This window comes from Tiliqua scincoides, chromosome 4 (genome assembly GCF_035046505.1).
Source record: "Tiliqua scincoides isolate rTilSci1 chromosome 4, rTilSci1.hap2, whole genome shotgun sequence".
NCBI classification, from domain to species: domain Eukaryota; kingdom Metazoa; phylum Chordata; class Lepidosauria; order Squamata; family Scincidae; genus Tiliqua; species Tiliqua scincoides.
In genome coordinates this window covers 81,129,381-81,144,413 of record NC_089824.1, presented here as the reverse complement: position 1 = coordinate 81,144,413, position 15,033 = coordinate 81,129,381, and the positions used below count along the sequence as shown (strand labels likewise).

Genomic DNA, 15,033 nt, shown 5'->3' with positions numbered 1-15,033 from the left:
CGAGGGCAGGTTTTGAGCCCAAAATCATGGAATTTGCTATGACCCTCGGAGAAGAGAGGGGTTTAACTTAGGGAGGTGTCTGACTATAATTTTGTCTGATTTTACCCGAGGCCAGATCCTGAAAAATAACCTCCCAGTAATTGTTACCTAAGAACTGTACAGTCACTAATTTATTAAAAACACAGTATATATACATAGTATGTATACATCTGTACATACATGTATACATACATAGTATGTAGACATACATAAATACATATACATACATACATTTTATGTGTATACATACATACATAGTATGTATACATATATATACTATGTATACATAGTATAGCAAAAACAGTATTAAAGTAGTCTCTAATTTATTAAAAACTATGATCTATCTCATAGATCATATAAGATACATTTTTATTCACTAATTTTTAAAATTATTCTCTCGGCAACCATATGTAAACACTATCAGAGTAAGGCCACAATCCCATCCACACTTTCCTGGGAGTAAGCCTCACTGACTTTAATGGGACTTACTTCTGAGTAGACAAGCCTAGGATTGGGCTCTAAGTACACTGGAAACAGCATACCAGTAGAACCGTTAATGAAATCCTCCTAAGTGCCTGGTACCTTAAGCCAAAGACTCTCCGTAGAATACACAACTGGGAGTGTGCAATTCAGTTCACAGTAGAGAGACAAGCAACAAGGAATGACTGAGCAAGTGCAGCTGCACATAGTTGTACCTGATTTACTTGGAAGTAGACCCTCTGTGGAGGAAGGGCAGCGGCACTCCTGTGGAGTTCCTGGCAGGGGGATACTGCAGAAGCAAGCATGCTCTCCTAAAAGCTTACTACATAAGCAGCTGTTGCAAGTGCTTCCTAACTCCTGCCAGCATGCAGCTAAGATCTCTGGCTAAAATACCTGTGGCTGCAGAATAATTCTACTTTAAATTCTACTCTCTGCTTTTCCTATGTTTTACATCTTTGCAAGGTCTCCAGGACTCTTCCAGTGAAAAGGACACACACACAGGGAGATTGCTTCTCTCTCTCTCTCTCTCACAGATGCTTCCCCCCCCCCATACACAAATGCAGGGACTTTTCCCCTCCAGTCCAACTTCATTGGTGAGGATAGGGGGAAATGAGGTTAGCAACGAGGTTTGCAAAAAGTTTTGCAAAGGAGAGACTGAAGTGTGACTGTATACAGTAAGGGGAGAGGTGGAGAGGAAAGCAAGAGGAGGGAATAGACTGGGAGCCCAATCCTAGGCATGCCTACTCAGAAGCAAGTCCCTTAATAGTCAGTGGGGCTTACTCCCATGAAAGTGAGGCTAGGATTGTAGCCTTAACTGTTTTAAGTGCTCTCTCTCTCACACACAAACTTTTCCTTTTATAAAAGTTAACTCTTCCTCTCCCCCCCAGTACAACTTCATCAGTGGTGAATGATTATGGGGAGAGGGGCTAGCAAGCCTCAGCTTCACAACAGTTTAAAGTTTGGATTCAATAAGGGGGAGGGGGCAAAAACAAGAAGGAAAGAGGAGATGGACTTAACCCTTTCAGTGGCTTGAGAAACAAAGGTACAGCCTTCTGCAGGCTGCCTCTCTCTCTCTCTCTAAAAAGATCACTCTCCCCCCTTCCCCACCCTGTCCAACTTCATCTGTGGGAAGATGGGAAGGGGGTTAGCAAGTTGGGCTTTCCAATAGAGTGCTTGAAGTTTAAATACAGTAGGAAGGGGGAACAAGAAGGAAAGAGGAGATGGACTCAGTGGTTTCAAATGACTGCTTCTCCCTTGCTCAGATGCCCCCTCCCACACACAGCTCATTGTCTCCTGCTCTGTCTTGGCTGCCATGCCTCCATGGGCACTGGTGCTGAGCAAGGGGGGCTGCTGATGGCTGCAGTGGCAATTGCCCTGCCCTGCCCTTGGAGCTTCTGCAGCTGGGCAACAGCCTGAAGGAGCATGTGGAGCACACCCGCACCACACCCATAGACAGCTTCGAACGCTCAGCAGCACCCCAGCCTGCACAGCTTCCTCTTAGCAGAAGATCACTTGCTCCCTCCCTCCCTCCCTCCCACCCACCCACAATAGTGATTGGCTGGCTCACTCGCCCCCCCTTGCTGCTTGCCTGCCCCGGAGATAAGGTGGGGCAATGATTCAGGTTGCTTTTCTGGGAAGAAATTTTTCGCCTTATAGGTGAGTATCTACGGTAATTTTAAGAAAATATGGGCTAAGTGTGCTATGTTGAATCTAGACCTATTGCAACTAACCTAATTCTGCATAACTAGCAACCTGTTAAACCAATCACCTGTCAGGTGCTTGACCATCCTATGCAAGAATCCAAAACAGCACAGTAAAGGTTTATTAAACAGGGTTATTAAACCTGTACTATGGTTTGTTGCCCATCACAAGTACTGTATTCAGTAGATTGCAAGTTGTGGAAAGCTGTTTTAAGAGGAATCCAGTAATGGTGAATCTGGCCTGTGAGTCACACTTGCTTCCTCAAGGCTTCTTGTGATAACTGATGAGCTCTCATGAAACTTTGTATTGGACCATGTGGTCTCCATGACAGGTGCCAAGTGCTGTTACAGCAGATGTGCTACTAAAAAGGTTGAATGTTTTTGTCAGTTTTAGAATAGTTTGGATTTTGTGTTTCAGTGCTGGACCTTTGAAACAGTAAACAATCTAATTTTGGTACATAAAGCAGTATTTGAGTAGAGTTATCAACTTGATAAGGAGGTTGATAGGATGGGATTAGCAGCATTTCTGAAACTCCTTTTTTTGTATGGAAATTACCTTTTAGTGGCTTACTAACAGCCTAATCCTTTAACCAACTTTCAGTGCTTTAACTGCCCTTCACCCACCATAGGATATGGGTCAACAGCCTGGCACCACCTGGAAGAGGCATCCCAAGCCTCCTGGTAAGTCATTCTGTCCAACAGCATTACAACCCATTGCTGAGGATGAGGTGGGTCATGGCACTGGGAAGTTTGGGAACTGCTGCTAGAATTAGTTTTATCTCTCATATAAGCAAAGGTGAGCTTGAGAATGTGGCTTTTAAAAAGGCTGATTGATCTGATATGGTGCATTATTAGCTCCATCATCATATTCTCTGCTCCTGTGCTGTATAAACCCATATAAATGAGGATTAATGGCCCAATCTAATCTATGGTGGTGGATCTTAGAAGCAGCAGTATGTGCCATGATTGTATCCTTTTTTTAGCAGGGGGAGAGTAACTGGCCCACCTCACCCCAGCACTGTCTGTTCTAGTGGCTGTCTACTGGTATTCATTTGCATCTTTTTAGATTGTGAACCCTTTTCGGACAGGGAGCCATTTAGTTATTTGATTTTTCTCTGTAAACTGCTTTGTGAACTTTTAGTTGAAAAGCAGTATATAAATACTGTTGATAATAATAATAATACCCCATTTCCTGGCCTGGCACATTTCCTGAGATTCCTTGGACTTATACTGGCTAAATAGTGGTATAGGTTTGAAGAGACCAATTAGTGGCCAGTCAAATTAGGATGTAAATATTTTCACTTACCTCTCCTGGGCCATCTGGTTACATCCCCCCACCATAGGATGTGCTGCTGCATCATGTAGGTTGGTGGGGAGATAAATCAGTGGTAGGGTTTCAGAGCCAATAAATCAGAGCCAATAAGTTCTGAACAAGAATATATGGGAATATTTAATATTAGCTAGTTTTGTACCTTTTTTGTAATAAAATTGTGCTTGTTAAACTACATGTGTTAACCCCTTGCATCTGTTTCTCCCATAGGCCTTCAGTTCATATTTATAGTTTGTTCCATAGTGCTGAATAAGTTGTCTGTCTGAGTTGAAGACAAAACTGGCAGGGAGAAATTTTATAACAGACTACACATACAGTGGCATGGCAAAGGTTCTACAAATGGATAAGAATGAAAGTTGCCAACTGCAAATCTTCCTGCAGCTGCTGTATATACATAGTACCTTTGCAGAAGAGGAAAAGTGCTGTACAGAAATGATAACACAAAAGAAAAATACTGAAGGTCAGTCTTCTCCCCTGTTCTGAATACTCTAATACTGAGAGAATTCATAAAGGGGAATTATGACTTTCTATTCAGACTAATAAAATAGGAATGTTCCAATTGCTATATTACTGAAGAAATCTTCATGAGATGGAATACTTGCTCTCTATTATGCCCAGCTTCTCCTGAATGTTAAACAATGCAGAGCACATTATACTCTTTAGAAGATTTCCTTACATCTGATTGCAATAAGGACAAAGGGAAAGAGCCAGGCAGTCAAGATTTGTTCCCTCTACTAAGGAAAATCTGTCCTTTCAGGGAAGTCGGAGCACGGGAGCTTTCTAGCTGAAATGAGGTGTAGATGGAAAATAGGTTCCCAGATTGGAAAGTTACATTATCAGTTGTTGGCAGCCGTGGGGGGATTCTGTTCTCAGAACCCCCATGGATGCTAAAAGCCATGGATAAAATAATCCACTGTTTGGCAGTGGGGAGGTGTTCTGAGGTCTGAAGAGGCTGTGCATGGCCTCTTTGAGCTTCGGAAGGTCTTAGAAATGCACTTCTGGTTTTCACAAAAGGCCTTCCAGAGGCCTTCTGAAGCTTGGAGAGGTAATGTGTGGCTTCCCTGGGCCTCAGAACACCTACAGGTCAACCCTCCTGATGTGGGTTGGGACCTGTTGATTTGACCACGTTGGATCAAATCTGCGGGACCTGGATCCATGGATAAGGAGGTTGGACCTGTATATTTGATCCATATGGTACACATGACATTAAATAAACTACTTCTGAATGCTTATCTTGTGTATGAACCAGTACTAGATTAGAAATGAGTTCAAATTGGCTGTAGTACAGATTTTTAAAAAATGGTTTTTAGTAATGAAGGTTGTTTCAAGCCTTCTCCAGCAGCTTGTGAGACTTGCATTGGAGCAAGTTCTTTTTTTTTTTTTAAGGATAGTAGCTTTGAATCTGCAATGTAAGCAGATTTAGCTGGTTTAGAGATTTCATCACAACACTTTACACCTAATCTCCCCAAGTTGTAACAAATATTCTTGTAAGCATTTGAGCTGAGTAGAAAGAATCTTCTGCTCTTCCAGCTGCTGAAGAAAGAACAAACCAACCTGGTTTTGTGAAATTTTATTGTTAAGAAACTACTGTGAAAATACTAGCAAACATTGATAATCGGACACTTACATACATACATCATCATGGTAGTACACTTAGAGCATGAAAAGAAATTTTAGACAGCTTAGGTTAAGACCGAGTGAGCAACTAGAGTTTAATTATATTCTATGATAGCAGTAAGACAGCTCAAAACATACAGAGACCATATGTTCAAATAATCTGTGCGCATTGTAGAATACTGAAACTGGTCCAGCACTGCTCCAGGAGAAGACTGTTCAGTGTCAGAGCTTTTCTGGCCCCTCAATAACAAGCTTCTGTGTTGAGTATAGTTGACCAATGGTGACCTGGAATTAAAGAAAAATAAGGGTATAGTTCTGACTCTTGTCACACAAGAACAATTTGTCCTACTATTGACTACTTTACATTCACTACAGGAGATCGTGACTGAAATGTATACAGTAGTACAAAGTGGTCATGTGGAGAGTTTGAAATGACCCAATCATCTGTAAATTTAGTAACATGTCCCCGTCCCCCCCCCCCCGCCAACTTCACAACAACCTTGTAAAGCTGCTACACCCACAACTAACACTGGCTGCTATAATGCATCAGCACAGGTGTGCAGCAAAAGAAAAATACATAAATATTTACAAATTTTAGTATTAACCAATGAAACATGAGCCCTCAGGTCTAGTTGCTTTTATGTTGCACCTTTTCAACAGGGCTGTTTCCATGGGAAATCTATTTCTGTGCAATAACTGACCTGGCCCAAGATCTATTGTAAAAGCATTACGTTTTGGACTGGGCTATTCATCATCAGAAAAGATTGCTCTGTTCTTATGGAGACAGTGGTTTTCTTAGCAAACATGTCATTCTCTTAGTACCCAGGAGTGTCAACAAAAACCTGTGCATAACAGGAAGCTGAATGTACATATACACCATGCCTACATAGAAATGATTGAACTGTATAACGATTTTGTCCAATCTAAAGTTACTTCTGCCTAAGAGCCCAATTCTATCCACGTCTACTCAAAAGTATGTCCAATTATAGTCAATGGAGCTTACTCCCAGGTAAGTGTGGATAGGATTGGGCTGTGAATTATGTGAAACTTAATGAATTCCATTTCCATCAGATAAGGTTGTTATAGGTAGTAATTATTTCTGCTGTGAAACTATTATCACACTTCACCAATGCCATGTATTTTGAATACACTGAATAAAGATGTGGATCTTCAACCATTAAAAAATGACTCATCTTGGACACAAACTTGTATAATATGTAGAAATTATTCAGAATGAGTAACTGATGCAACTCAATGCTGCTTCTTAAAGAGAACTGTGTTTGAATTACACTGTGACATACTGTCTGTTTCATGGTCCTGTTATCTCGTGCTATAAATATCACTGTTTCATGCTCTGTGTTTGCAAGCATATTCCACATAAATAAAAACACACAGAATTAGGTTATTCTGAAGGAGGTATTCAGGAAGATGTCTTATGTCAGTCCTGTTTTATATAGTTTTCATGTATATTGTGTATTTGTTCGTTGTACAAGACGCATCCGGTTCAGTTACCCCAGCATTCTCCTCAGTGGTATTTTCCCATTTTGCATTTGCCTGAGTGACAGTATTCCAATCAAGGTTGTGCCTTGTTATCCACGGGGATTCTGGAACCCCTAGTGGATAAAAAAAAGCAGTGGATACCAAATCAGTGGAAAAATAGCTTTATAGGCCCACTTCTGGAATTATTCATCCCACCTAGTGGCTGAATGCAATTTGCATTGCAAATTTTGCATACCAATGCATCCTGGGGCACTAATGGAGGAGCAAGAAACCCAGAAGTGGGTCAGTTCAACAGCATAAAGGTATGAAATTTGATTTTGGGGCTTTTTCCCTTGTTACAAGGGGGATGCTGGTATCAGTGGTGAGTCAAATCAGTAGCTAATGAGGTCTCGCCTGTATACACAAGGCAAACACTCTGCCGCTATTCTGAGAAAGAAAGTTATCCTCTTTCAGTAAGCCTGGTGGTTAAACTCTACTTGGAGAAGTAAGAGGATAACTGTACCCAAATATTATCCCCCTCCCACATTTTTTATATCACCCTTTCTCCAAGGAGGTTGGGGTGGTGTACAAAGTCGCACCTTTCCTTTTGTCCTCACAACAACCCTGGGCAGTATGTGAGGCTGAGAGATAGTGACTGGCTCAAGGGCACTCAGGACGCTTCATGGCTGAGTGGGGATTTGAACCTGCATCTTCCAAGCCTAAGTCCAGATATCTTTCTTAGTAAATAACAGATCCAGAGTATGGGTGCCCATTTCTCCTTGGAATTCCCTGTTCAGTACACATGCAGTAAAACGAGATGGTGAAATATACTGTACTGCTTTTGATTGCAGGTGGGAGGCTAACATGTAGGTTATAACGTAAAAAAAAACCTCTTCCTAAAAGAAAATAAAAAGGACTTGTGAGCATGCTAGGATAAAGGGTGAGACCCAATCCATTCACTGCTGTGCTAGTTGCGTGTGATTTCTAACTTAAAAAATTATGAATCCTTTCCTGCAGTTTGAATTAGTTTACTCATTATGCCACCTCAGAACTCTGCTATATTGTCAGGCTTCAGAACAGGAGTTAAAGAGATTTATATACTAAACCGGCTGCTTGTGAAACATGGGAGAATGACTGGAGCTGCTCTGGTGCAGCAATTAAGGCCAGCCACAATGCACATCTGCATGGGCAAACCTCAGGAGCACACAAGGGAAGCAGTGGCATTTCAGGCAGTCACAGCTTGTGTTAGTTGATAGACTTGCTTTGTTTACCCTTGTAGGGTCTGTGCTGAAAACAGGAGTTCTGGAATCAGGGATATGAGCCCACTGGACGCATGACCTAGAACACAACATTCCTTCCCCATTCTTTTGGCAGAAGATTGAGCCAATAGATCAGATGTTCAAAAAACTTTAAAAAACAACAACCACTCAGCTGATTCACTCTGTATCCAGCCAGGGGAGAATGCCATAAACTAGCTGCAATTATGGAGAGAGGGTTTCTATTCATTGTCAGACCAGAACTCCAAGGATAATCTCTCTTCATTTACCATTGTTAAATATAGTTTTCCAGTTTAAACTTGTTAATAAGCTTGCTTAATATAGTTACATATGGCCTATGCGCTCACATTATATGTACAGTACTTATCTACCTGGCCTTTTGATTAAGTGCAATTTATAGATTGGTTTCCACTTCATTAATCATGTCTGGATGACTTGCAGAGAAATGTGTGAACTAATCCATCAGGCAGGATTGATTAAGGCCTTGTAGAATGTTGGAAGCTTTCAGCCCAATCCTATCCACCACAACCCCCAGTCATGCCAAAACGGTTTGTACTGCATCCTGAGGGAGGGGGCAATTCAAGGGATTACAAGTAGTTATACTTACCTCCTGGAAAGCTCTGGGGCTGCCTATGGGTCTCCTTGAACACACACCATCACTTCTGGCAACATTTGTTTGGGTTGTTGTATGACAGGGGTTGTTGGCTTGAAGGGGATAATATCTGGCATGTGCCATTGCCTCCAGATTCCCCCCACTCCCTGCTCAGTTGTGCCCCTCCACCTTTGACTTACCATTGACAGTGGCTGCTCCTGGTGATGGCCATGAAGCACACCCTGCCAATGGAATGATAGTTGCACATGCATAAGGCAGCTTTTCTAGTTATCAGGGAGAGGAGTTCCACTTATATATTCACTTTGCGGAGCAAACCTCTCCATTTAAATTAATGGAAAGGGCACTGCATAGCAGATTTTTCCCCCCTTTAAACAACTTTCCTTCTATAGCATATCCTGGCCATAATGCTTTTACATTCTTCAACCATAGCCAATGCCACAGTGCAAGTAGACTCTAATCAGTATGGCCTCCTCATATTCTCACTCTGAACACAATATTGGGCTTTCTTGCAACATTCAAGAGATCTGCCAGCTGAGATACCTCCTATAATACCATTTCACCATGGTACAATGCCTATTCACATTTTAACTGAGCAGGAAGAGAAAGAACAGGCAGCACACACAAAACCCAGGAGATTTTGGCCCTAATGAACCCACCAATTTACTGGCAAGGAAAAAAGACTGAAGAGGGAAGAACAAAGAGGCATTGCACACATATCAGTTATATATTTGAGAGTTGGCCGAAATGAACTTTTGTACTTCTAATGGCACAGGTGACAGCCAAGTTTAGGTCATCATGCACTGTCCTGATTTGTACATAATAGGAGACTCTAGGACGAAATGTTTTCCTATGTTTACCGACAGTGAACACAATCCAGTAAGGACCTATCATTTTCTGCCAATGATCATGATAATCCTAATATAAGATACATATATTTTGACCAGTTTTTTACCACTGCCCATTCAATCACATGATCCAAACTACATTTTAGAACTATGTTTGACTTCTCATCTTTTGAAGTGACATTATGGACATTATGCTCAGAGCTGCAGCAAGCCTGTAGATGTTTCAAACATTTTCCAAATAATTAACACACATAATTCTGGAGAAGGATTCTAGGAAGAGAATAGCATTAAGTTTGGCTCACTTTAATTAGAGCAACTGTTACCCTGCACATGCCTGATCTTGTCTGATCTCAGAAGCTAAGCAGGGTCAGGCCTGGTTAGTTCTTAGATGGGAGACTGCCTGGGATTACCAGGTGCTATAGCAGGCTTATACCATAGTCTTTCGAGATTGAAGGTTGCCAACCACCAATTAGACCAAAAGCAGTAAACCAGAGAATTTCAGCAGTTGCAGTGCTGGGATTTACCAAATCTCATGGCTTGTGCCAAAGTTAAATGTTGGAGCAACCATTTCATCTTGTTTTCATTACAGTTGACATGGAGAAAAGTTTATAGAATTGACATCTCAAAATACAGAAAGAGGAGTGGATCTAGACAACAGAATACAATAAATGCTGTGGTCTAGGAAAGGCAACTGGGAGCTCTAACACAATTAGGGTTGTGAAGACCTCCCCTCCTTTTTGCTGTTTTCCACTTGTTTCTATGGAAACACTGGGACAGAAGAGAAGGCATGCCAGAACTGTAAAGTTGGATCCCTTGTAAAAAAAATGTCTTACAGAAGGAGAAATTAGCATTTGCTATTCTCTTTGCCAACACCACCTACAGGCGTTGTGGTCCAAAATCCTGTGAAGGTTGTTTCCCATTAGTAAAAGTTCCATGATGCCAGAGGCACTGACAACTAAAACTGGAACTCCAATTTATCTCTCCCCTTTTCAAAAGGAAACAAACCACTTTGGGCCAATTTATACTACCAGCAAAATCAAGAAGTTTTTCATGGACTGTATTACTTGAGGCAGTGAGAAATTGCATGTTTAAATGCCTCCCCTATATTTATGTAGAAAACTAGGATGTCAAAGGAAAAGCTAGTTTAAGCCCTTCTCCTTGACAAGGCAGTTTTCTATCTGCAGGACATTATGCCACCCCCCCCCCCAACTGAGGATTTAAATATGTAAATGCCTACCCTGTAGCTTGAAGTAATACAATTTCAGAAGAGCTTTACCAGGGCTAGCCCAAGATCTCTTGGCACATGATGTGCCAAATGCTGCCCCCTTTACCTGGTGCCATTCTCTGCTCCCCCAACACTCTACCCAACAACTGTATTCTCTTCTGCACTTTCACTTTGTTTCCCTCTTTCTTTTCTAATTTATGGAATGGGAGGAGGAGGAAGAGCAGTGGAGGCAGGCAAGTCTGGTGCCTGAGGTGACTGTTTCAAATGGCCTCATGGACGGGCCAGTCCTTGCTTTACCATTTGACTTACTATCCCTATTGCTTGACATTATTAGAATATAATGTACTGAGAACAGATGTGCAATTCTGCCTCCATAGTTAAGCTGGAAAAACTTTTTGTACTTGTAAGCAAGTCACATAGAACTTATGAAGGCAAAAATGGCAAAACTGGTTTGCTATTCTGACGTGTTCTAATTCTAGCTGATCAAAAGCAATTCCTTGTCTTTGTAGATAACATGGAACTGTGGTTTACGGGGGGCCCCTGTATCTGTGGATCCTGTACCCTCGGATTGGGTCTGTGGCCCCCCCCCACATGCCCTCTCCAGACCCGAGGGGAGCTTTGCTCCCATCACCTCTGGTGGGTCCCCTGATCCGCAGAGGACCTCTGTTCGCAGCCTCTGGTGGGCTCAGACTCTTAAGGTTAAAAAAAGCAACTTCCAGTTTCTCCTTGAAACCAGCAGTGACATTTTTTATGCCTTATAAGGCATTAGGAGGCCTGGGAAGCCACAGAGAGTTGCCAAAAATCCTCCCCCTTGTGTGAACAAAAATGCCTTGAGTTTGTGCAAAAGCAGGTTAGGATTCAACCCAAGATGTTTGGAGCCATAATGCAATCACCACCAGGAAAGCCAGAAAGTGTGTGCCATCATATTTGGTTAAAATGAAGTTCTATTTTCAGGCAAATATTCCCTGCCAAAGAGCTCTGTTTCACTTGAAACAAGTTAATTTCCAGATTTGTTAATCAATTCCAGTGCTGAACATCTTCCTCACTTATTTATGTTTACAGACCACTTTTCAACAACAAAAATTCACAAAGTGGTGTAGAAAAACAACATAAATAATAGATTGTGACCCCAGAGGAGTCTGCAAAGATGCTGAAGAAACACCAGTAAACAACCTTTAGAAGACACACTATTGCTGGAATGAAGAGGGATATTGAAACCTCAGGTCCTAAGGAATGGTCTGCAAGAGAGCATGCCCACACCCAGCCATTTGCAAACAAATCACCCGTTTCCCCAAATATTCAAGCCCTGGTTTCTAGCATGTTTTTAAAGGTCTCCTGAGGAAGAAATAAAAGGACAATATTACTTGCAGCTTCTGTTTGCTCAATACGGTTGCTGATGGGTGCACAAAGGCCAGGGAGCATTGACCTAGTCCGTGAACATCAGGTTCCTTTCTGTCCATTCAATCTTTGGCCTTGTCTGAAACTGCCAACCACAGAGTCAGTTGCTGTTGTGAGTTCAATGGGCTGGCTGTTTGTCCTTGGCAATGCAACTGACCCCAGCGAACAGAATCTGCAATATAGTCAACTTTAAGGACAGATCCTGCTCTGATTCAAAGTAGACTTGAATGTTAGGGTTGAGAGACAGTGCCTTCCTTATCTAAAGATAAACACACACAATAGCACAAAATCATGCGGTTAAGTACTAAGATAGGGAGAAATTATACCTTTGTGGCGTAGAAAGTAGGTTAAATCTATGAACTTATCTGTATAGTTGCAGAGTGAAGCTTAAATACATACTGGAAACATGTGCTAAAGGCTCAAATGCAGATATACTGATCAAGAGGTAGCCCTGATGGTCTCTCAAATCTCATTATTTCTAATAACAGCTTACAGTTTTCATAAAGTTTATGCTAGGCTTAGCAGTTTCAGAAAAGGAACGATTGTGGAACAGCTCCAGTTTGTCCACTGATTAAGAACTGGAAAATGACATCAATTATGTGTAATACATACTTCCTATTAACCACTAGCACCAACAATCAACACAAGTGACAGGGCACAGCTGGAGCTTTGTGTTCTTTGGACTAAAAGCAGGTCAGTGCCAAAGTAACTCAGTGAACTCCTGTAACCTTTATAAATATGCAAAATTGAGCAAAATAAGCATGATTTCTCTCATTTAGCACAATTCTGGCTCTGCTAGTCACTGGGAAAGGCACCTTCTGCAGGTTAAGGAAACTCCTGGCCCGACCACTAGAAACCGCCCTACTCAGAAACCGCTTCGGCATCATTATGTTTAGTAGCAATGCATAAGCATCTTTAAGAATAGGTTCTTAATAAACCTTAAGGGCTCAGAATTTATTTAATAAAATACACACTGAAATTATCTAGAAGTTGAATGATGTACCCAGTATGACATTCTGCATTTTTTAAATCAACTTCTGCAGAACTTTGATAAACCCCTGTATTACATTGACTGGGAAAGGACTACTTCTCCTTACCAACCCAGAGGGGGCAGTCAAAAAGTCTCTCCTCCCTGGGAAGGCCCATCTCACACTTTGAGAACCACAGCACTGTTAAAAAGGAAAGTTAAAATTATGCAGGAAAGGATTCCTTTGCCATGTATGTTTTAAATAAGCCCCCCCCCCCCGAATCCTTGAGCAGGATTCAGTCCACGTGATGCAAAGTGGTAGTGCTTTACAGGCTGGGAAGCAGTTACTGTTGTACAATCAGACTTCCTAAGGAATGGTTTCATAACTGCTTTTAATTCTGAGGTTTGGCTCTGGATTAAATGCAGTTAAGAGTCACAGAATACAATCCTATGTGTATCTACTCTGAAATAAGCCCCACTGAGTTTAATGGAACTTTCTCCCATGTAAGTATGTATAGGATTGTATCCACAGTCCGTAAATACATAGAGTGCTATTTTCCTCATTACTGAATAACTGCAACCAGCCAGTTGCCATTCAGGAACAGTGCAAGTCAGAAATGAGGGCTCCCAGGTAGGCTTCATCCCTGGCACCCAGAGAAGATAAGACTGTGCCAGCAAGAAGGGAATCCCAAGTCTCACAAGTGTATCCTCTTTCTCTCTACTGGGACAAGATTTTGCCCCAGGTCAAACCTGATAATTAAAACATAAAGTGTGTATGTTTGTGAACATCTGTGTGTATGTTTATGAACACATGAAGCTGTCTTGTACTGAGTTAGATCATTAGTCCATCTAACTGTGATAGAGTGTGCATCATCTAAGAGTGCATCTAAGAGTGACAGCAGCTTCAGGTCTCTCCAGTCCCACCTGCAGCTGCCTGGAAGTGAACCCAAGGCCATCGGCATGCCAAGCTCTACTACTGAACTACCACCATAGCAACTGCCGGTCTCGAAAAACAGTAAGGGGACCAGTATACAGGTGTCAGTTTCTTTCCAAAGGTCAAGCTGTACAACTCACCACTCTGGGAGGGGCTATCATCCAGGCACTAGTGGGAGCAAGTGCGTGCACACAAGAGGACTACAGCCACGTTGGCAATCATCCTCTTAGGCAACAAAGGGCAATTACTAACAACCCTATGCAATTAAATAAAATGCACCCAAAGCCAACAAAAACAAACAAGAACAGCATGCTAGTGTCCCTCTTTCTCCTCCCCACTTTGATGTCAAACTGTTGAATAGTTGGCTCTGGATTTACCAATGGACGTCATTGAATTTCTGCTTTTTTTGGGGTGGGGTGGCAGTGGCAGCTAGGGAAACTCTTCAGGCACATGGCCTCTAGTAGACATGCATCCTAGCCTCTATTTTGAATAATACATTCAATTCGCAGAAGTCTTTGTAAAGTCATCTTGAGAACATCTTGCCAGCAGCTCTTTAAATGGCCTGTAGATGTTTACGTTTGCAAATACAATTCATCACATCAAACTTTTAAAGCACCACTGGAATGCAAAATTGCTATTGGAGCTTGGGGTGTTTAAACTTTTGGATTCTTCAAATGAAGTCTGTCAAATCATGCTATTGAAGCAGCCTTAATCTATAGCAGGGGTCTCCAAACTCTTTGGCCAGAGGGCTGCATCAAATATCTGGCGTGGTGTGTAGGGCCGGAAAAATAATTTAAATATGAAATTTAAATAAATAAATTAGAGATGGAACTTAGATGAGTGAATAAATGAATGAATGGGCTCATTCATTCAACCTCTCTGGCCCTCAGAACACTCTCCAGACACAATCAGACCACAGTTCTGGTCAAGTTCAGTCGAGAGGGTCAGAGGCTTTCAGGGGACAAGAGGTTGACTGTGGGCTGGAAAGAGGCTTGCTGTGGGCGGCATCTGGCCCCCAGGCCAGGGTTTGGAGACCCCTGAGCTATAGGATCACGGACGCCTATTTTGTTTGCTGCTGCCACAAGGAATACATACACAAATACAGTGATGCCTTGCAAGACGAATGCCT

The 15,033-nt window shown here is 42.0% G+C and overlaps 1 protein-coding gene across 1 annotated transcript in view; it reads right to left on the bottom strand.

The window, feature by feature from the left end:
• Positions 1–5,103: 5,103 nt before the first annotated feature.
• LYRM4 (LYR motif containing 4) overlaps positions 5,104–15,033 on the bottom strand; it is a 66,191-nt gene continuing 56,261 nt past the window's right edge. Inside the window, exon 3 of the mRNA XM_066624385.1 lies at positions 5,104–5,451. Within this exon, the coding sequence (XP_066480482.1) occupies positions 5,389–5,451 (63 nt within the window). The 3' untranslated portion in view covers positions 5,104–5,388. The remainder of the gene's footprint in view (positions 5,452–15,033) is intronic.